Source organism: Panthera leo, chromosome D1 (assembly GCF_018350215.1).
Source record: "Panthera leo isolate Ple1 chromosome D1, P.leo_Ple1_pat1.1, whole genome shotgun sequence".
In the NCBI taxonomy this organism is placed as follows: Eukaryota; Metazoa; Chordata; class Mammalia; order Carnivora; family Felidae; genus Panthera; species Panthera leo.
This window is the reverse complement of record NC_056688.1, coordinates 88,975,840-88,998,473: the sequence shown is the minus strand read 5'-3', so window position 1 is coordinate 88,998,473 and position 22,634 is coordinate 88,975,840. Positions and strand designations below refer to the sequence as shown.

The 22,634-nt window shown below is 45.3% G+C and overlaps 1 protein-coding gene across 1 annotated transcript in view; it reads left to right on the top strand.

Moving 5' to 3' along the window:
* The window catches only part of SLC1A2 (solute carrier family 1 member 2), a 102,227-nt gene that overhangs the window by 74,952 nt on the left and 4,641 nt on the right, over positions 1-22,634 (top strand). Inside the window, exons 7-9 of the mRNA XM_042904842.1 lie at positions 238-471; positions 5,328-5,522; positions 10,098-10,232. Coding sequence (XP_042760776.1) covers positions 238-471; positions 5,328-5,522; positions 10,098-10,232 — 564 coding nt within the window. The remainder of the gene's footprint in view (positions 1-237; positions 472-5,327; positions 5,523-10,097; positions 10,233-22,634) is intronic.

Genomic DNA, 22,634 nt, shown 5'->3' with positions numbered 1-22,634 from the left:
GGAATTCTCATCAGAGCAGGGATCCCCCCAGATCCATGGCACAGATTTCAGGTGGTACAGTTAGTCTGAAGTAAAATGCAGCAACGGTTGAATCTCATGGACGTCGTCCAGCAAAACTCTCTGTACCGAAATGCAAAGGGTTTTCCTCAGAGTGCAGTACATGTAAGGGCCCAGATCTAGGTTCTGGATCCCATAAGGCTGTCTTCAATGCTTTTTTTTTTCTTTTATGTTTTTCAGGTACTCTCCCCTGGGTATCGCCTGCCTCATTTGTGGAAAGATCATTGCAATCAAGGACTTAGAAGTGGTTGCTAGGCAACTGGGGATGTACATGGTCACGGTGATAGTGGGCCTCATCATCCATGGGGGCATCTTTCTCCCCTTGATTTACTTTCTAGTCACCAGGAAAAACCCTTTCTCCTTTTTTGCCGGCATTTTCCAAGCCTGGATCACTGCCCTGGGTACCGCCTCCAGGTAGAGAATACAAGAAATCACCTTTCTTTCTTTCTGCTCATTCCTTTCCGCTCTCTGCCACTTCCTCTTTTCAAAACCCTTTCATCACACAGTTCAATGAGAACATGTTTCATGTATTATTAAAATATTCCTGGAAAAGATAAATGCTTTGTATTTTTGGCTCCCAGGAACTTAGGAACTTTCTGATGAACATTTTTGCTGATATGCAACTGTCCTGGAAATATGATCTCATGTTAAACTTCCCAGATGAATACATGCTATTAGTATGCATGCCTAAGTTGCCACATCTAGCATTGGTTTAGTTCCAAATGTTTTCCAGAAGGATGTAACAGCGTATTGTGCTATTTAAGAAATTCTCCCACCTGTGATTTGAAAAATGCTATCAGAAAATATCACTCTATTGGAGTTATGGTTCAAAACTGGAAAAATGAGCTTTTGCATGGTAAACATGTTAGATGAGATTTTTAAAAAACAAACCAGAAGTCAATGAAGCCGTGACCCCTGCATGAACCCCTAAGGGACCCTTCTGCCCCATTGATTTTGAGAAAATCAGGTTGGCATTGATTCAACTTGACATTGACTGAGAGTCCGTTCCTTCTTCATTAAGTAAGTTCCAGGATATCTAAAGCCAATGAGGACTCCAGAGATATGCAGAGAAAAAAGAATATTTTTTGATGTCTTCTTGGACTGAATTTAACAAGCACAAACAAACAGGAACAAATACGTTAGAAACACCTATCAATTTAGAATTTCAAAGACTAAAGAGTTTTATTGTTTCAGACTGCACTAGTTGTTAGTATTTCTTTACAAAACTAAGGGTCACAAAACGGAGACAGAGGTCATGAAGCAGGTGGTGGGGGCAGGGGGGTGGGGGCAAGCAGGCTGCAGCCCCTAGCTCAGCATGATCTCTGGAGTCACCTGTCAGCCGGTTCTTGTTGATCCCATGACCATGCATTGCCAGTGAGATGGTCACCCTGTGACACAGAGTGACTGCTGTTCCGAGGCTACTGAGCAAGCAGTCGGGTTTTCTGTAAGTGACCCGACAGGCCAGTAGTGGTGACTACCCGAGGAGCCAAATTGTGTTTCCATCTTGCAAATCAATGAGATTTTGGTACTTGTAGAATGTGGGGGTTCAGAAGATGCTAAAAATACATATAATCCTCGGGATCTACATTCTGCATTTGGTTTCCCAAGATGAGGAAACATCCCGAAATTTCTTTTTCCTACTTGGTCTTATAAACTCCCTATGGCTAAGTATCTCTATCCACAAAGATCCCCTCTCTTTGGAAAAAAAGTAAATCTTTTTTTTTTTTTTCCAAAACCAATCATTTTTAGTTTGATATTTGTTTTCTGGTTATGAGAGTGGTGTTTGCTCATTGGGAAAAAGTTCAGACAGTGAATAAACTTTTGAAGGAGAAAATGAACATCACCAGTTATTCTGTTACCCAGTGATGATTGATAGTAACCTTTTAGTTCATCTTAACAGTCATATATTTTTTCCAGGTTTTACTATATATAGATATTGCAAACTGCATTTTTTACCTATTATATCAACCTATTATAAAATTTCTATCAACATACATCTTCCTACTATTTTAAAATGGCATAATAATACACTGTAGGTGCTACAATACACCCTTGTCTCCACCTTGGGATGTACATTTAAGGCATGTCTATTGAACAGGCATCCTTATAAATACATCCCTGCAAGCTTGTCTGATGATCCCCTCAGGGTAAATTTATAGAAGTGGAATTTCTGAGTCCAATGGTAAGCACACCGGCTGTTGTAAAACATATCCCCAGTTTGCCGCTCAGAAAAGTATGTTAGTTTATGCCCCCAGGAACTGGGTGTGAGAGTATGCTTTTCCCCACCTACTTACGAGCACTGGATATTATCAGTCCCTTTAATACTTTCCAATGTTATTGGTGAAACATGATCTCATCGATTCTGCATTTCTTTGATTACCAGTGAAGGCAAGCGTCTCTTTGTGTTCTTACAGACCATCCTCCTCTCCCCTCCCCAACCCTGTGAATTATTTGTGATGGTCATTTCCTGTTGGGGTATTATTCCTTTCCTGATTGGCTGTTTCACTCTCTTCACATATAAAAATATTAACTCAAGTGTCACATGTCACAAATGATGTTCCTCTCTACCTGACATTTGTTTTGTAAATTTACAGGGCTTTTTGCCCCTGGAAGTTTTTAATTTGTGTGTTGTTGAAGTTGTGACTATTTTCATTTAGTGTTTAGAATTTCAATTTTCTCAGGAACATCTCTACTAAAAATTATGAAACATTACTTTATATTTTCTTCCAGTACCTTTGCGGTTTTGATCTTTAAAAATATTATTATCTTCCCTTTGAACGACTAGTTATCCCTAGTACCTTTACAAGACAAAGTAAATCTTAAAAGCATATGGGTAGCCCGAGTTCATATTTAAATCAGCCAAACGCTTGGGTTATCTGGCCAAGGCCACAGATGCTAGACCCTTCTCCTTACCCTGTCTTTCAAGTGACTTTAATCTTTGTTTAAAATGTGGCTCTTTCCTGGATGCAGAATTTCATTTTTTAGAAGAAAATACACTTAAAGAAAAAACTGTGGCATGAATCACGTACTAAGAACTATCTCAGCCATTATGACCACAGGGAAAAAAAACAAAACCCCAGTACAGTCAGCTAAATTTCTTTCTACCTCCTTGGACCTTGGACTGATGGAGAAGGGGAAGGGGTCACCCCCTTTTCTCAACAGGCTGATGTCAGGGAGGACTAACAGAGGGGGTGCCCTGGGACACATGTCTCTGCATCCTCCTGACATCAGTGCATGCTATTAAAACTACTCTAGAAAAAAAAAGACGGTCAAGTAACTGATAGTTATTATTAGCAACATTTGAAGACTTATTATTAGCAACACATGAAGACATCCACGTCAGAATGTTGGAAGGACAGGAAAGAGTTAAAACTCCCAAGTCCCATTTTGAATTGGTTGGGTATAGACTTTTAAGACACAAAGCCCATGCAGTAAAGAAATCGAGAATATTTTCATACCTTGTCAATTACTTTCCCTAATCTATTTAATTGTCCAAAGACCTCTTGATGACATTTTGGGAAAATGAATACCATAATAAAAATTATTATATTCTCGTCCGCCCAGAAGTTTGCTAGATTCATATCGTTGAAAATCCCAGCCACCAACCACAGCTGCCATTTCAGACTAGTCATGGTGTCCTAGAAACCTTCAAAGGGGTCCTAAGAAAGGGTGGGGTGGGGAGGGCCTGGGGGTGGGAGGAATAAAGGGACACTAATGTCTCATTAAAATGGAGCAGCTAACCAAATACAATGACCTCAACTTTTCTCCCTGGGTTTATAAGGTGTTAGTAATGAGAGGTCTCCAAACATTCATTTCTTCTCCCTAAGAGCAAGGAGGAGGCATAAGACAGACCTCTGACTTGAAATCACAAAGAATATTGCCATAAGATGACTCTGACGTCCCTAAGATTGTTATTAGGAGCTTGTTTATCAGTGGTTTAATAAGATGCAGATTTAGGCGACTCTAATTTTAGAGCTTCTGCTTCCTGTTTCTGAGTAGGCCCTGGAATCTGCATTCTCTTTAGCTTTTCTGAAGCTGGTGGCTCTCTACTACTCTCTGAGAAACTGAGACCTCTGGCAAGGGTCTATGTCAAACTTGGCGGGAGCCCTGGTTCTGACCAGTAGAAGGAGGAAGCTATGAGGCTGTCCGTGTGTGCTAGAAATAAGTGTGTCTGCATTGGAGGTTCCCCAGTTCACTTTACTAAGCTTTGAATAGAAAAAAAAAGCAAACAAGCAAAAAAAAAAAAAAAAAAAAAAAAAAAAAAAAAAACAGAAACAAAATCAAAAGAACCAAACAGAAAAACCCCAAACCAAAAAAACCCCAAAAGAGAAAGGACCGCAAAGAACTCGCATGGCAGTATGGGCGTTCTGCATTTCTTTCCATATTACTTAAACTTGGAAGCAAATCCACCTACCCTCCCATGTACCTCCCTCCACATGGAAATAATATTTTGGCCGTCAGCAACCCTTATCCTTACAGGTCTCCTAATTTAGAAGACACACGAACATGTCAGGGGTTCTGGCCCTTGAGGCTGGGTCATGCGGTGGTGAGTTCCGGACAGGAATTTCCAGGGCGGAGTGGGGGTGGAGTCATTCCATATTGGGTCTTTGATTAGCTACAGAGCATATGCTTTTCTGCCCTATGTTGTTGGAAAGACTGTACAGTTGGCCAATGACCATGTATTAGGGAGTTGGATTGTGTATAGGGGTCCCCAGTGAATTGCTAGAAGCTCAGGTTCAGGCTAAATGGTACTTAACATGTTTATCCAGCATTGTCAAAATTAGCTCAGGGCAATTCCCAGAGGCTGGATGCAGTCCATGCATCGTTGGAAACAGCGTTTCTAGCATGAAATTATGGGTCATTCAAAAATTCCTCATTCCATTTCACTGTTGACAGCTGATTGGTTCCTGACACATTTTTTTTTTTTTTTTTAGCAGCTCAATTAATGTGGGCAGTCAGATGGCCTTTAATATTTCATCCAAGAGGGAAACACTGATCAAAGGAAAAAGAATGTGAACCTCTAAGTAGATCTTGAAAACCAGAAGCAACAAAAAGAGCTTGCTGCCTATGAGCATCGTAATAAGATTGAATTTGAACCTCCAGACAGTTGGTCTTTAATTTGCCTCCAAACACTGCTTTCTGCATGTCACATGGCCTGATTGGAACAAACGAACAAAAACTTTGTGGTTGGCATTCCAGTTTGAGTTTTGTCCTGTTTCTCTAAAGTGGACATAAACTCTTGTCTCTCTCTTTCTGTCTTTGTTCCTCAGTGCGGGAACTTTGCCTGTTACCTTCCGTTGCTTGGAAGAAAACCTGGGGATTGATAAGCGTGTAACCAGATTTGTCCTCCCAGTTGGAGCAACCATCAACATGGACGGTACAGCCCTTTATGAAGCAGTGGCCGCCATCTTTATTGCCCAAATGAATGGTGTTATCTTGGATGGAGGCCAGATTGTGACTGTGAGGTGAGGGGTGCAGGTGGGGAAGCACTGAAACAACATTTAACCTTCGTCCCTTCCCCACTAACTCCATTTGACAGGGCCACTTGGATTTCAGTTCTCCTGGTGGAAGAATAATGAAGGAAATAACACAGAAGAGGAATTATTGGCTGTCTCAAAGGGAAAATATTGTGACAGGAAAGAAGCAGGCTCATACTCATGCCCTCTGTTTGTACCGCGCATGTGAAATTGCTTTGGAAATTTGATATTACTTGATTTTTCACGGTCCTGTGATGTTGCAAGGCAGTTATTTCTCTGTCTGTTTAATAGATGAGGAAGCACAGGCTTCAAGGAGCATGGCGGTTTGTCCAAAGCTGCCCCATTAATGAGCCGGGAGGGCCGTCACTGGGGCCGATATCAGCTGACTCTGGATCTAGTTTTCCTTTCGTTAAAATATGTTCCCTTCAGCATTTCAGAGGGTGATGGCAGAAATGATGAAATACTGGAAGGAAGAGATTCCTCAATAGAGTATAAACCATTTTATTACAAATAGCTAACAAGTATACTAAATCTGTTTTTTACCCTATGTATTCATTGTTTAAGACATTTAGGAAGAGGGGCACCTGGGTGACTTAGTTGGTTAAGCGTCCAGCTCTTGATTTCAGCTCAGGTCATGGTCTCATGCTGGGATGGAGCCTGCTTGGGATTCTCAGTCTCCCTCTCTCTCTGCCCCTTCTCAGCTCATGCTCTCTCAAAATCAATACATAAACATTTAAAAAAGAAAAAAAGAAATTCGGGAAGAACACCTTCCCAAGAGGACATTAAAAACACAGTGCTTTTATCAAAAAGAATGAAATCTTGCCATTTACAACAACATGGATAGAACTAGAGTATATTATGCTAAGTGAAGTTAGAGAAAGACGATTATCCTGTGACTTCACTCGTCCGTGGGATTTAAGGTACAAAACAGATGAACGTAAGGGAAGGGAAGCAAAAACAGGGAGGGGGACAAAACACAAGAGACTCTTAAATGTCGAGAACAAACTGAGGGTCGCTGGAGGGGTCATGGCTGGGGGAATGGGCTAAATGGGTGATGGGTGTTAAGGAGGACACTCATTGGGATGAGCACCGCGTGTTATACGTAGGGGATGAATCACTGGATTCTACTCCTGAAATCATATTGCACTATATGCTAACTAACTTGGGTATAAATTTAAAAAAACAACACATAGCTTCTGGGGCACCTGGGCGACTCAGGTGGTTGAGCGTCTGACTCTTGATTTCAGCTCAGGTCATGATCGCAGGGTCATGGGATCAAGCACCGCGTCAGGCTCCACACTAAGCGTGGAGTCTGCTTGGGATTCTCTCTCTTCCTCTCTCTCTCTCTCTCTGTCTCTCTTTCTCTCCCCCCCACCACCTCTCTCCCCAACTCTAATTTTCTCTCTGTCTAGAATAAATGAATCAATCAATCAACCACGTTGCTTCTCCATAAACTTAAAGTCACACCTCTGTGCATATATTAATTTGTCTAATCCTTACAACCACCCTCAAGGTCCATACTTGTCTTAGCTCAGACGGCTATAACGCAAGACCATAGACCATCAAACGATACATATTTATTTCTCATAGTTCTGGAGGCTGGGAAATCCAAGGTGAAGGTGCTGGCAAATTCAGTTCCCGGTGACTCTCTCTTCTTGGCTTGTGCATGACTGCAAGCTGTTTGCTTGCCTGGCCTTTCCTTGGTGCATGGAGAGAGAGCAAGCTCTCTTACGTCTCTCTGATCAGAGCACTAAGCCCTCATGATCTACTTACCCGCAAAGGCCGTGTCTTCAGACACCATCACACTGGAGATTAGGGCTTCAACAAACGAATTTGGTGGTGGGGGAACACCGATCAGTCCACAGCAGTACTGTACGGGAGCCTCAGTTTCCTCACTGGTGTGATGGGGACAATAATCCCATCACACCAGGGGGGAGTGAGCGTTGTGCCTGGAACACAGTCACCTATCAATAAATGTTAGCTACTATTATCATTATTACTGATGCTCAATAAAATACAGTTCTTCTAGAATACGAAAAAACAATGTGACAGTGATGTAGTGAGTACCATGATGTTGTTACTCAGTGGAAAACATGCTTCAGATCCGGGTGTCACGGCTTCTCAATCATGTTCTCACAGATTGCACGTGAGACCACCAACCTCTCTTGCTTTAAAACTCAGAGACAAACAAGGCTTCCTAACAAAGCCCTTCTTTTGAAGCCAAACAAGATGAATTCTGGTCCCTGAATTCTTGGCCCATCAAGTTCACACTGTTAGATGAAAAATTAAGAGATGGAAGAATGGACCAGCGACCAATGATCGGGATTGATTAATTCAGAGTTTTTGGTGTTGGAAGGGATCGGTGGGGGGGGGGGGGGGGGGGGTGTCTCAGGGGCCGGCATGGCATTGCAATCCAGTAGATAAGTGTTCCAATCCCAGCAGACCATGGTCAACCTGTTTGACCCTAAGTTTCTCCATCCATCCAATTTGTGGTTTGCCCAGATGGAACGCAGATGCTACCATATGTACTTTGCAGGGTTACTGTGCAGTTCTGCTGTGACAATGTGTGTGTCATACCTTGCACAGAATCCAAGAACCAGCCTCAGAGAAGTGGGCTAGTGAGTGGCACGACAGGAAAAGCAGAAAGGGATAGAGAGATGGAGAGGAGATCACGGCCCCAAGAAGCGGTTGCAGGACTTAGAATCACCCAGACACTCTGCCCATGGTAGGATGAGGGTATTAATTGGGATAGAGGGACTGTGTGGGGGAACCGACTGCCAGGAAGAATTCTCTTTATAGGATTTCGTCTCACACGACCCAGAGGGACCAGGCAGACCGTGTGGCCAAAGTGCAAAGGGATGTGTCAGAGTGACTCATAACAGAAGCAACTGATGTTGTAAATAAAACGGCTGAGGCCACGACTGTTGGGATTTGGGAAGTCCCCCTTTCCTAGTGTTGTTGTCCTTGTCAGGGAAATGGCTGAGAATTCCCACCTTGTAACTCTTGGGGCTTTAGAGAAGTTTTTATTGCAAAGTGACCTCACCCTGCCCAGATTTCCTGATAAGATAATTCACATTTACTGGGCGGTGGCAATGTGCCTGGCCTCTTCTAAGTGCTTTTTATTTATTAGCTCCTGATACCCCATGAGTGAGACACCATTATTATCTCCTTTGCTGCAGATAAGGAAGTCAAGGCGCAAAGAGGTTAAGTTGCTCAAAGTCATGCGGTTAATCATTGGAAGAGCTGGGGTTTGAATCCAGGTTGTTTAATCCCATAATCCTCATTGATAACCACTAATATTACTACCTCCTATGACCCAGAAGGATCCCAGGAATACGGAGTTCTTGAAGCCTTAACACCCGCTCCGCAACGAAGGGGCAGGGGAATAGCACAGATGGGTTCTGTAGACCCCACCTAGGGGAGGTGTCTCTATGGTGACAGGTCTAAATCTGGAAGGATGGCACTATGGAAAACCAGTGTACTACGAAACCTCCTAGGGCCTTCCTTTCCTCATATGTAAGATTAGGTAAATTCAGGTCCCTCCCCACTATAAGTCCTGTAAGGATTCTGTGCTTGGTCACAACAATGGTCTGGGCTCTTTCAAACCGATTTGGGAGCCCAACTCTTAGTTTGGAGCTAGCTGGCCTACTCTAGAAAGTCTAGAATGATCTAACTGCAAATAAAGCCCCTCCTTTTCTTTACAGCACCCACAAAAGCAAGTTGGGAGTCTATATTTTCAGAAGCATCTTTCCATTTAGAAATGACGACTTTTGCAAATGGCATCCAGAGAAAAGGGAGACAGGTTATTGCCCTTTGCTGGACCACAGAGACCCCCTGGTGTCTAGCCAGGGCACTCGAGCCCTAGATGAAACCCTCCTCCAGAGACAACTTCAAAATGGTGCTGGGTGTGCCCTTGGCATTGCAAGTGGTGAGATGCTTCAGAAAGAAAGCCTCCTGTTATTTCATTATCTTTTCTTGGCGCCCTCGTTTTGAATAATGTATTTTCCAGTCCATGGTGAAATGTCCAGGCGTCTCAAACTTAATGTCATTTGGAATCTGTTGATTTGTTTCCCTCATGTCCACTCAGTTGGGTCTGGATATTTGCTATTGTGAGTTCTCATGTTAACATTGGCAGTGGCCTCCTCAGACTCTTGCCTCAGAGTCCAGATGTCTCTGGGGCTGACGGAGAGGTAAAGGCGTAAGCAGAAATGAATGCAGTGATGTTCCCATGGGAGGATTAAGGGCAATTTGTTTTCCTCCTTTATTATTTCCTTGCCTGCTTCAGAGCCCCGCTTACCTTAGTTGAGCCCTGTGATATATTAGGCTAGTTGGCTATCATGCTGAGGATAAGGCTCCGATCCATGGGTTTACAAATTTCCGTCACAGTTGAGTAGAATCCAATAGACCCTAATTCCTGGGTCTCGGTACTCTAGATTTCTCTATTCCTTGAGAAAGAAAAGAACCTTTATGACTGCCGGGAAAATTGGAGCTTCACGTTGCCTGCCAGGGATGGTTTTTCCAAGTCCTCTTTCTCCTGTGACCCGGTCTTCTCTGTTCTCTCAGCCTCACGGCCACGCTGGCGAGCGTCGGTGCGGCCAGTATCCCCAGCGCGGGCCTCGTCACCATGCTTCTCATCCTGACGGCTGTGGGCCTGCCAACGGAGGACATCAGCCTGCTGGTGGCTGTGGACTGGCTGCTGTAAGTGCTGGTGGATGGGGCTCTGCTGGGGATGTGAGTACTGCCTCCCAGAGGCAAGGTTTCAGCCAAGGTCTTAGCCAATCCCCGTGACAACTGCCTCTCTCCTTTCCTCCCTTCTTCCCTCTAACATTTATGGAGAGCCTGACTGGGAACCAAAGAGGAAGAAGGAATCCTCGAGGGCCTCACAGTCCAGTGGAGGAATCACATAAATTATAATACAAAGTTTAAAGCATCACAGTAAGGAGCCCACTACTGATGCCTGCGGAGGGTCTCAATCCATGATGTCGAGTGAAGAAACACGAGGGAGTGTATGCTGTATGATCCCGTTTATATGAAGCCCTAGGAAAGACAGTATAATCTCTAGCGATAGAAAGAGCTTAGTGGTTGCCTGGGCCTGGAGGGGGTGCAGAGACTAACTGGGAAGGGGCACAGGGAAATCATGAGGGGTGGTAGAAATGTTCCGTAGGCACCGGTATGCACAGGTGTCTACATTTGTCAAAACTCATCAAACCATGCACTTAAAATGGATACATTTTATTGTATGTTAATTATACTCCAATAAAATAGATCAAAAAATAGCACACAGATATAAAAGGATAGTGATGTGTGCTCTGCACCTGTGAGCACTGCTATATTAAAGGAGGGTCATACATTGTCCAGGGCCTGGCCCTTCGGGAGGTGTTCTTTCGGAGATTGTTACTTGCTCTCTGTTGTTGTGACCTTGGTTATTTTATTACCGTACTCGTAGAGATAAGCCAAATTATGAAACGAGCCTAAATGTCCATCAACTGACGAATGGATAAAGAAGATGTGGTTTATATATACAATGGAATACTAGTTGGCAGTGAGGACGAATGAAATCTGGCCATTTGCAGCAATGTGGATGGAGCTGGAGGGTATTATGCTAAGTGAGATAAGTCAGGCAGAGAAAGACAGATATCATATGTTTTCACTCATACGTGGATCCTGAGAAACTTAACAGAAGACCATGGGGGAGGGGAGGGGGAAAAATTACCAAGAGGGAGGGAGACAAACCATAAGAGACGCTTAAATACTGAGAACGAACTGAGGGTTGATGGGGGGTGGGGGAGAAGGGAAAGGGGGTGATGGGCATGGAGGAGGGCACCTGTTGGGCTGAGCACTGGGTGTTGTATGGAAAGCAATTTGACAATAAATTATATTTAATATAAAAAATAAATATTAAAAAATAAAATGAAAGGCTAGTGATAGAAAGAGGCACCCATCCTAGTCTAGAGTGGACGAATCAGGAAATAATGAAAATGGCAACTGAATTTGCATGGGTACTGTATGTCAGCCACTGCACCAGGCACTTTATATCTTATGCTCTCTAACCCTGAAGTTTTGGTATTATCACTCTTGTTGTATAGATGAGGAAACGGAGGTGTGGGGAGGTAAGGTGACTTGAGAGTGAACAGAGATTTGACTCTAGGTTGGCTGGGTTTGGGAGGCCACCACATTCGTCATCATGGCTCTAGTCAAGCTTCCAAAGGCAGTGATAGCTGAGCTGAATCATAACTGGTAGGGAGATGTAGGTAGAGAAGGAAACAGGACCTTCCAATCAAGGCCATGTGCAAAGGCACTGAGGCAGCCAGCAGTGTGGGGACCTAGGAGTGATGTGGCATTGATGGAGCACAGAGTGGGAGGCAGGGATTGGTGAACACTGGGGCAAAAAATGGATACCATGTATGGCCATGCAGAGAAATTTGAACTTGACTGTGTACGCGTGGCCTAGCTACCTTTCCCAGTGTGTTTATCCGTGAAGGGCATTTTCCAAATGTAGGACACTCACTGCCCATTGACAAAGGTGGGGATGTCTGGCCAGAAGGTCCCCAGTAGGGAGATGGGAGTTGATCTTGCTAAGAGCCCACTCAGCCTCTCAATGTTCTGTGGAGTACACACTGATGCCTCATGTCCAGTCTTGGAGCTAAGGGACAGGGACTGGGGAATGCTGTTGGGTTCGGTGTCAGAGCAGAGTGACAAGTGCTGATGCAGAGGTCCAAGGCCAAAGTGCCCACACACTTTTAAAAACTTCCACATGGCAGTGACAATGTTTCTGACATCTGTCAGCATAGATTTTAGGAGCCAGGAGCCATCTTTAATGGACTCGAGTTTCCCACGTGCTAAAACCACAGTTCCTTCCCCCTTCATTCACCCTTCCAAAGAGAAAAATGTGCACGTGGCTGAAAGGAAGGACGTCTGGGAAGCTAGGAGGGAGACTGGCCTCTCCATAGAACTTGTCTGCTGTTAAGGTTTAGGCGAGAATGGAGAAGTGGCTCCCTGGAGGTGATCTGTTCACCTCAGGGAGGGCTGCGAGGAAGGTCATGGATCTTCCTCACTGGCTCTTTCATCACCGGAGATATGCTCTGGAAATACCTTTAGTGGGAAGGTGACGAGTAAGCGAAATAGCCTCGTTTCTGTCTCTGCCAGTGTCTCTTAGGGGGTGGGGTGGGGTCGTCCCCGCTAGCTTGGTTATTCTCGGCACCTGTGAAGGCCCCAAGGGGAGCCTTTCTCAGGACTTCAGTTCAGACCACACAGTCATGGCCGCTGCGACTCAGTAGTGGTGTGTGGGTGGAAGCATTGGGAGGGGATGGGATGAAGGAGGCGAAGGAGTGGGGTAGGCTTCAGTGGGGGAGGACAAGGGGGAAATGAAGGCATTTTCAATAGTTTAGGGTCAGTAGGAGCTCAATAAATGTGTGCTCAGTTTAACCACAGACTTGCTGCGTGTAGGGGCCTTTCCACACAGGAAGAAAGACAGAGGAAGCTATTAAAATTAAATCTGCTTCCCCTGTGACTTTTGCTTACTAGGTCCTCTGACCCTTTGTTCCTGGAACCTCCTGAACCCGTGTATCATCGGGCTACCTTACCTGCTGTGACTACGTTGCCTAGCCTCTTCTTGGGTTTGTTTCGGAGGCTTGGATTCCACCATTAGAGGTTTATCTTTTCAAAAAATTGTCATTATAGAGGCTGCCTCCCCTCATTCTAATGTAAATTCCTTACTTTGAGTGGAAAACAAATGCAGTAATATCATCAGGAGATGAAGAAAAGGAGATGATACTTGGCGGAGACCGCCATGTTCTTTGCATCTGTTGGCGATTAATTCCTAAAGAGCCCTAAGGGCTGTTTCACAGATGAGTAAACCAGGAATCAGAAAGGTTTAAGTGTCTTGCCTACAGCGCTGGAGAGCTACGTCCCACCTGACACAACTTCATACTTAGAACCAAGGAGATCTAGCAATGGGCAGAAGCAAAGAGGCCCAAGGAAAGGTTAGGGAAGACAGACCTATTAGGGTCACCTCTGATTTTACATAATAAAAGGGAATTTTCCATTTGACCTGTTTTTTCCTCCTCTCAAGATTAGAACAAAAGAGCAGAAAAAGCCTAAGTGGGGACAAATGGGGTACAATCAAGGTCTCAGCTACTCTGAGACCATTGTGGACCCTGGTCTTCTTGGCAGTCGTTTGCTTCCAAGCCTGTTGGATGAGAGTCCTTTCATGAAACATCCAAGACCCTGCCCACTTCTGACCTAAATGCCAGCGAATGGAATCGGAGGGCTGGGTCCTCCCCGATCACCCCACACTAGTGCGCTCATGTGCGTACTTGCACGGAGAGCAGGGCGTCCTAACTCCATGGTGGAATCATGCCAGCTGAAGGGAGTTGGCCGAACCCAAGAATGATGATACATTTGGTTTACCTATATTGATGAAACCGTATATGAGAAAACTCGATCCCAGGCTGGCAGTGGAAAGGAAGGAAGAAATGAAGAGCTGTTCTCTGGTTCTGGGGTCTGATCTCAGGTGCAGGGGGTGGGGGTGGGGGGTGCGAGGGGCATGTAACTGGAGAAAGGAAAGCAAAGGGGCAGGAGCCCTGGATCTGAGCTCCGTGCTTATTCTCTGGAGGACTTCGCACAAGCTACTCTCTGGACTTCCCCTGTGTCATGTGTACAATGGGAATGGGAACTTGTTGGCTTAAAAGCGGAGTCTAGACCCAATGCCCTTGAGTGCCCTTCTGGTTTTAAGACCCGGACTAGGATTCTGCTGGTGATGGATGTTTGTACACAAATAAGCCTGAACGTTCCTTTTAAGAAGAGAAGAAAAACGGAGGATAGAGGATCCAGGGAAAATGTGCGTAGGGGTCTGTAGCTAGGTCAGATCTGCTTTGAATTAGTAATGGTGGTACATTCTTTCTCGCCAGCAAGTGGAGTTCTGGAAACATGCTCTTGGTCATGGGCTCCGTGGCTGTTGGGGGCCCATTACAGTGTGAATGGGGTAGGGGGGAGGGTTGAGACAGAGGTGTGGGGGAGGCTGGCCGTTCCCTAGTAAAATAGTGTGTGGGGGAAAAGCAGAGAAAAGGAAAAGGTGAGGGGATTTATTATTCTCTCCGGGCAAAGCTCGTAAGCTCTCATAACTCTAGCAATTTTTCAATTTAAAACCAAACAAAGCCCGCAGTGACATTTAATGTGCGACAGTGTTTGCCAGCTGCTGGAGATCTGCCAGCCTCCTTACTGCCCGCCAAGCCCTGGATGCTTTTCAGTGGGCAGGCTTAGCTGCTCTGTAAATGTCATGGTGAAAACCAAGATTCTGGGCCCTGAAAAATGCCGGGAGTCCTCAAACACCGGATGGGCGGGGCTGGTAAAACCAGAACCTTCCCCTGGGGCCAAGAAGCCCTTTGTGTCGGGAATCCTCCACTGATATTTATAAGAGACCTCGCTGACACCCCTCTCTCTCTCTGAAGGAAGCAGGATGGAGTGAAAACTGGGAGCCAGTCCCAGGAAAAGGTCGTAAATAACGGGGTCTGGCCACAGGTGGCCAAAGGGAAGCCAAAATAAAGTGAAAACCCGAGTGGATCTGCGGCTCATTTATCACATGAGACTGCTGGGGAGGTCTTTTCTGGGGACACATTTACTAGCTGGGGGATAGAGGTGAACTTACTAGGAAGACCTTAAGGGCCTCCACCCTTTGGCGGGGGTGTGTGTGAGGGGGTGCTCTCTGAGGCTCCCTGTTAACATCCCTCCCTGGAGGGAATAGAGCAGGGATTCTCAAACCTGAGCACACACCCAAACGTCCTGGAGATTCAGGAGGTCTGGGGTGGGGACCAAGAATTGACATTGCCAACAAGTTCCCAGGTGATGCAGGCCAGGGACCTCACTTCCAGAAACCAGAGACTGGAGACGCGGAAGGGGGAGTAGGAGTCCCTGATTGTGGGTATCTAAGCACCGCTACGGTTTTTGAATACCAGTTGACAGTTCACGCATCCAGCCGACGAGAACAGATGGAAAGGACTCGGGATACTCATAGCTAATACCTAGCAAGTGCTCCTGAAATGTCAGGCAGTGTTCTAAGCACTTTACAGGGACCTGTTTCAAAGGTGCCCCCAATGATGAGACCGGTTCATAGTATTATCCCCATTTTACAGTTGAGGAGACTGAGGCTCAGAGAAAAGTAATTTATCCCAATGTAGTGGATATCGAGTGACTGAACTAGGATTCAAACCCAGGTGATCTGGCTGTCCCTTGGGGGTCCAGGCCCGCCAATCTGGGGTCTCGTTCTCTTATTTAAGACACACTTGTGCCGCTACGTGTGATCGAAACCCCACTCCATATCTGGTGGAAGAGAAGACCAATCCCTCCATCTATCACATCTCTGAAGATGCTGGGAGTTTATTGTTGAAGTCTTGTGCCGTGACTCCCTGCTCCCACCAGAGTTCTTTTCTACAACTTTCCTGACCTCCAGTGATGTCAACGCCAGCTGGGATGTCACTCTTTCCCCGAGTCCTTCCCTCCCCTGCCAACGTCCCTGACTGGAAGCAGCGAGATTGCAGTTTGGGGGTGGGGTGGAGGTGGGGCTACAGTTCTGCGCAGCAGAATCATTCTTCAATGCATCACAAAAGAAATATGTGTTCATGGAAAAACAAAGGGGAGGGGCAGAGCTCAGGAGAGTTATAAGATGAAACAGACAAAATCTCCCTATATTTGCAATTGAATCTTGAGTTTTGTTTCCTTGAAGTAATAATCAGTGTGAATAATTTCAGGGAGCACGGAAGCAAAAATTGAGTGTTAGGCACCTTTTCTCCTTGAAAAATAAATCCTTGGGGCGCTTGGGCGGCTCAGTTGGTCAAGTGTCTGACTCTTGATTTCAGCTCAGGTTGTGATCTCACGGTTGGTGAGTTCAAGCCCCGTGTCAGGATTCTCTTGGGATCCTCTCTCTCTCTCTCCCTCTCTCCGTGCCCTTCCAACCCTCTCAAAGTAAATAAACTTAAAAAAATAAAAAATAAATCTTTTAGTGCTTGCCACCCCCTTCTAGGGACCTGTCCCTGCCCAGTTTTTCACTTTGGTCCCAATCTCTCCCTGTGTTGCTGGGCCTCCCTGTGTTTGCCCCCGGAGCTCAGGACACGTGTCTTGTTTTTGTAGGCAAGGTAATTTGGGCTCTGTCTCTCCCTCCTCCTCCCTCTCCATCTTGCCCTTGCCCTAACTTTTCACCTCCAAGGCACCCAACCAGACATTTGCTGAACAAAGACAGTCCTCTTTCTAGAGTTAACCTGCTCTCTTTAACAGCCCCTCCCCACCCCTCCTTCAACGCACCCGCCCACCAGGTTCCCCCACCCTGCCCATATCACAAATAGATACAACACGGTGTCCGTGCTCAAAGAGCTTATCATCTAGTAATGGGGACAGATGTGGTCAAAAAAATCCCAACCTGAGTGTGCTAAGTGCAAAAAGAGGAATGCACAAGACTTGGTGGAAGAACAAAAGAGGAAGTGGTCTACTCCCCTTTTCACTGGGACTGAGAAGATGAGGAGTAGGAGGGGAAGAAGGAAGAGGGGGATGGGCCAACAGCTGAGCACTGGGTTGGTGTCAGACCTTTTATATGCAGAATTTGGCTGAGGTCCTCTTGATGACAAGCACTCAGGACACATTAACAGTTACTATCTTCTCAACAAGCTTGGAAGGAGGGATTACTTTCCATATTTTACAAATGAGCAGGAGAAGCTAAGTGACTTGGCCTGCCGTACCCAGGATTGCAATCAGGGCTCCCATCCAGAGTTCACACTCTTAACCAATGCTTCCGTAGGCCCTCCTTCCCTTCTCAACCCCATGTGGCTTTAGCCCTTGGATGTTTAGGATTGTGCCAGACTTCTCAGGCCTGGGGCCTCAGGCGGCCCCTCCGCTATTACTGTGCACCCTGCATTCTGAGAGGCAGACATGATGGTTTGTTACCTGTGAATGTTAAGTTGAGTCACATGAAATTGCCAATATGTGACCTTTGGGAACTTGTAGAAGCGGCAACTTCATATGGTTCAGCCCAATTCAAAGACCCAGATGACCCTGAGTAACCCTGCTCCCTTGGCTCTGTTATTCTGTGAGAACCAGGACTTGCAGACAATTCTAACACCTTCCTGCCAGAGGATTTATTTTTTTTTTTTTAATTTTTTTTTCTTAATGTTTTTATTTATTTTTGAGACAGAGAGACACAGAGCATGAGCAGGGGAGGGGCAGAGAGAGAGGGAGACACAGAATCCGAAGCAGGCTCCAGGCTCTGGGCCATCAGCACAGAGCCTGATGCGGGGCTCGAACTCACAAAGTGTGAGGTCATGACCTGAGCCGAAGTCAGACGCTCAACCGACTGAGCCACCCAGGCGCCCCTTCCTGCCAGAGGATTTAGATCAAGGGATAGAAAAAAGAGAGCGCACCTTAGCAATTACTTTTCTCCCAGGAAACCAGACCCAGTACCTCAGTATGAATAACTTAGGCAAGCCCCTCTCTCGCCTTTGGTTCCTGGTGGCCCCCAAAGCTGTGTCATCCGCAGCGGATCCCATTCAACGCCAGTTCGGATCTCACCTCTGTCCCCTTTTCACAGGTCTGACACAGAGTGTCCAGACTCAAGGACAGCATCAGGCCCTCTGAAATTCTTTTTACCAAGTAGGCTTGAAGCTCCTGAGGTCAGCAGGGTTTCCTGAACAGTCAAGGCTGGTTGTGAGGCAAAATGAAAGCATTTGCCTGTGGAGAAATTTTCCATATGTGAACCATAAACTCCCATATCCTGTTTTTGGCCACACTTGGACTTCCCCAGAGTTGGTCAGACATCCCCCCTGGTGGCCTCAATGGCAAACCAAAAAAATCCTATCTCCCGTCTCCCACCATCTTCCCCTCGCTCTCTTTACCTTCTCAGTCAATCGTCTTGAATAAGACGATTATAAATAATATCACTACTTACTCAGTTCTCATTCACTTTTCTACCCGTGGCGAGCTGGCTTCTGTCTCTGCCTCTGGCTTGCAACTGCCCTGGCAGCGATGGCCTCTTTGTTGCTAAAACCAAGGGGCGCTTCTTTTTCTTCTCTTACCTGATCTCCAGGCAGTCATTGGAATTGTCCATCACACCCTTACTTTTGCAACATGCTTCCCTCAAACTCTTCTAAGTTTTCTTCCACGTTTGCGGACTCTTATTCCTTTGCCCACTCCTTAAGTCTTGGTCACTCTCAGGGTCCTAGATAAGACTGTTTTTTCTTCCCACTCTGCATTCTCTCCAAGAATGAACCCAAAACACCTGTGGCATCTCCCCATGGCCTCTTTAGGTGTCGCCTCCTAATTCACTAACTGCAGCCCAGTTGTCGGTCCTGATCTTTAGTCCAGATTCCCAACCACTTATGGCACATCTCTCCTTTGCTGGGTCCCAACCCTCAGCCCCAGTATGTTCAAGCTGACATGAGAACCTTTCTCACCCCGACCCGTCATGTCCCCTACACATGGTGGTACGGTCTACTGGTTGCCAGTAGACATATCGACGCCAGCTGCCCAAACCCGATACCTGAGAGGAATCCTTGACTCTTTTCTTGTTTATTCTCTATGACCAATCAGTCCTCAAGTCCTGTAATTCTGTCTCATCATCTTCCATCACATCTTCACCAAGTGGGTTTTGCTCTTTCAGCCTTGCCCTTCTTCAGACCGGTCTTCATATGGGAGCAAGCGTGCCCTTGCTGCTCCTCAGTGGCTCCTCGTGACACTTGGGACAAAGCCCTGACCTCCTGAACTTGGCTGATGAGGCCATACGTGATTTGGTCAGTTCTTCCCTTCTGCCTCTCATTACATTCGTTTGCCTCCTGAGTGGCCTTGCGTGCTTCTCTCTCCTCGATTTCACATTATCGATTTCTTCTCTCTAGCTCGTTTTCTCAGACTTATCCGCAGGTCCAAACTTGGCACGCTTCTACTCAAGCTTTTGCAGGGGCCCAAGTGTAGATAAAATGTCCTACCTACTAAATCCCATAGCGCCCGTAAAGAGAGCGTGGGTTCTTGGAGGAAGAGGGAGCATAGGAAGAGCCATTTCTTGTTCTTCGTTGCCAGGACACTTGACATAGTGCCCTGCACAAAGATGCTCATTGTACACCTGTTGAATGAATGAATGAATGAATGAGCTAACAAAGAACTCAGCAAGTATTAGAGTCTGTGTTGTCTTCTTATTTCTGTGTAGCCATTTTGATGCTTTTGTGCTCCTGCAGTCTTTAATGAGTAGTTATGGCATTCCAAATATTTCTCTCATTTTATTTAACCCTCATAATCTTCTGTGAGGTTCGGATTAGCCCCATTCCGTATTTCATGGTCAGGTGAGAGGTGATTTGCTCAAGGTAAGAGAGTCAGAAGATCTGGGTTGAGCTTCCAGCCCTAAGTCCAGGGCCCTTTCCTTCTTGATTTTGGTGTGGAACATCAGTATGCTTTGATTCTGCTCGATTCTGTCTTCCATTCATTCCTGGCCTGATAGCTATTTCCTCTGGCCAGGTTCATTTTCAAACTCAAGGAGACCTGAGCCTGTACGGCTCAAATAAGCGTCCGACTTTGGCTCAGGTCATGGTCTCGCAGTTTGTGGGTTCAAGCCCTGCGTTGGGCTCTGTGCTGACAGCTCAGAGGCTGGAGCCTGCTCTGGATTCTGTGTCTCCCTCTCTCTCTGCCTTTCCCCCACTCATGTTCTGTCTCTGTCTCAAAAATAAGTAAACCATAAAAAAAATAAAATAAAAAGGAGATTTGAGAGTATGGAACAGATATCCTAGTCAAAAAATTTGGTTCAGTGGCTTCTTTGGAGAGTAGAGATTTGGTATCAGAGAAAGTCAAAAGTTGAAGAAACAAGAGTTTGTAAACTTGTATCATCCATTTGAGTGGCAATGGATTTATTAAACTTAAAAAGCCATTAGCCCTTGAGGACAGTGTCTTGTGCTTTTGCCCATAAAATGGGGGTATGAGTGATGGCTGTTCCCTAAAGGGGAAGGAACCAGAATGTAATGAATATCAACTGTGGATCAGGAACTGGTTTTGTCTTCTTGAAATGCTATAAAATAGGTATTTTGCCTGCCTGAGAAAAATTCTGGTAGAGGAGGTCACCCAGGTTACACGACTAGTAAGTGGCCGAACTAGGTTCAGGTTCAGAGCTTTCTGGCTCCCAGGTGCTTTGCAGCATGTGGCAGACAGTGCATTCTGGAGGCACACGTCCTGTGCTCAAATTTTTCGTTTCTATGACTTCACTAGGATGTGTGACTTTGGGAAGCCATTTAATCTCTCCATACCCCTGTGTTTCAATTTCCTCAGTGTGGATAACAGTACTTCTTACTGTAGTGAGGATTAAACAAGGTAATATCTGGAAAGCATATCCTTCTACATATTAAATGTAATATATCAGCCACTATCATCATCACCCCACCATCACCTTTGGTCCTTCTACTTGAAAATGATGTAGATTCTCCTGGGCCGTGAAACAAAAGAGTACCCAGTGGATTCCTCTTGACGTCTTTAGCGCTCTTTGGAATGTAACCATTGGCCAAGGATGTTGGGTGCGTGACTCAGAACACACGCCAGGAGGGATTGAAAGTAAAGTTGAAAAACAACAGAGTAGGCCACAGCTAAATGATGGGCAAATAACTCAGCTGGTTGGTTGGGAGTGCTGCCACGGGAAATGTCCTGCAAATGTTTATGGATGTTTTCGGGGGAGATAGTAGCTTAACTAGGATGTTTGGATGTTCTACCTAGGAGTTGCCAAAAATATGTTTAAATTAACTTCATAAGAATAACGGTAATATTTAAAGTACACCTCATGTAATAACTAATGTTTTGTGAATCCTTGCTGAATGTCTGGAACTGTACTAAGCACGTTGCTATCTTATTTAATCTTCAACCCAAGGTGGTAGATATTTTTATTATTTCCATTTTATAGTTAATGCAACTAAGGGTCACAAAGGTTAACTAGGGTCAGGGCTGTCCAACAAGTAAAAGAAAAAAGTGGCATCTGAATCCAAGTCGGGCTGTCTCCAGAGCCCATAGTTTTTCTTAATCATCATTATGTATGCCTTCTCACACCCAGTCTCTGCCTCAGATGCCTAATTTTGTGGATGACTTAAAGACCCAGTCTTCGTTCATGTATAGATTTTACCACCCTGCGGCAGATTCTCCAAAGTGGAAAGGAAGAGAAGAGCATTCTTAGGTGGAGAGATGCCCCTGAGAGCTGATGTCAGGGTCTGATCTTGACTTTTGTATGGGCAGGATCTTCTCACTTGAACCCAGAGGATAGCTGCTCACAAGCTCCTTGCGAGGAAGCCAGTCCTCTTGGTGCAGCGTCATTCTTCTTCTCTAATGAGAAATAGATTGGATGGTAGCAACTGGAATTTATTTTAGGCCTTTGTTCTAAGAACCAGTTAAGACTTTCACTTTGCCTTGAGCTGATTCTGGTGTCCTTATGTATATTTTCTGAATTAAAAGCTAGAGTGTCCTGGACAGAGATTTTAGCAGCATTTTTGCTTAAATTCTTTTAAAAAAAGTTTCCAGCACCCTTCTCTTTCAGACTTTGAGTATCTCATAAACACGGTTAGAAGGACTTTTCACACCAATCTGAACTAGTGGACGACAGAACACCACTTACTCTTAAGAACTTAGTTTTCCTGGTGCTGACTTTCTGAGAGGGAAGCTTCTGGGCCATCCTGCTTTTTTTTTTTTTTTTTTTAAATCAGAACTTGGGAAACAAGATTGGAGGGAGGGTTTTTCTGAACACTTCCTGATTCAAGAGGCACTCTGGAAGATTTAAATTTTTTTTTTTTTTTTTGGTTAACAGAGAAAGACAATGTATTTTGGTTTTTCCAGGACACAGAATCACTGTGCTTATTGGTCAGGGAGAAAATTGTGGCCGGGTTTCTCACCCATCAGCTGTGCCTGTGCCTGTGTATATGTATGTGTCGGTGGGAGACTGAAGTGCAGAGGGAAAGGCAATGTTAATTTCAATCCTTACGAAGAGATGAATTTTCTATCATAGGAGAATTCACAGGTAGGATTAATAAGCAAAATAAGCGGATGTGATCTGGTGTCCTTGAAGAACAGTGGAAATCAAGAGGACACAGCTAACAGTGTCTGGAGCTT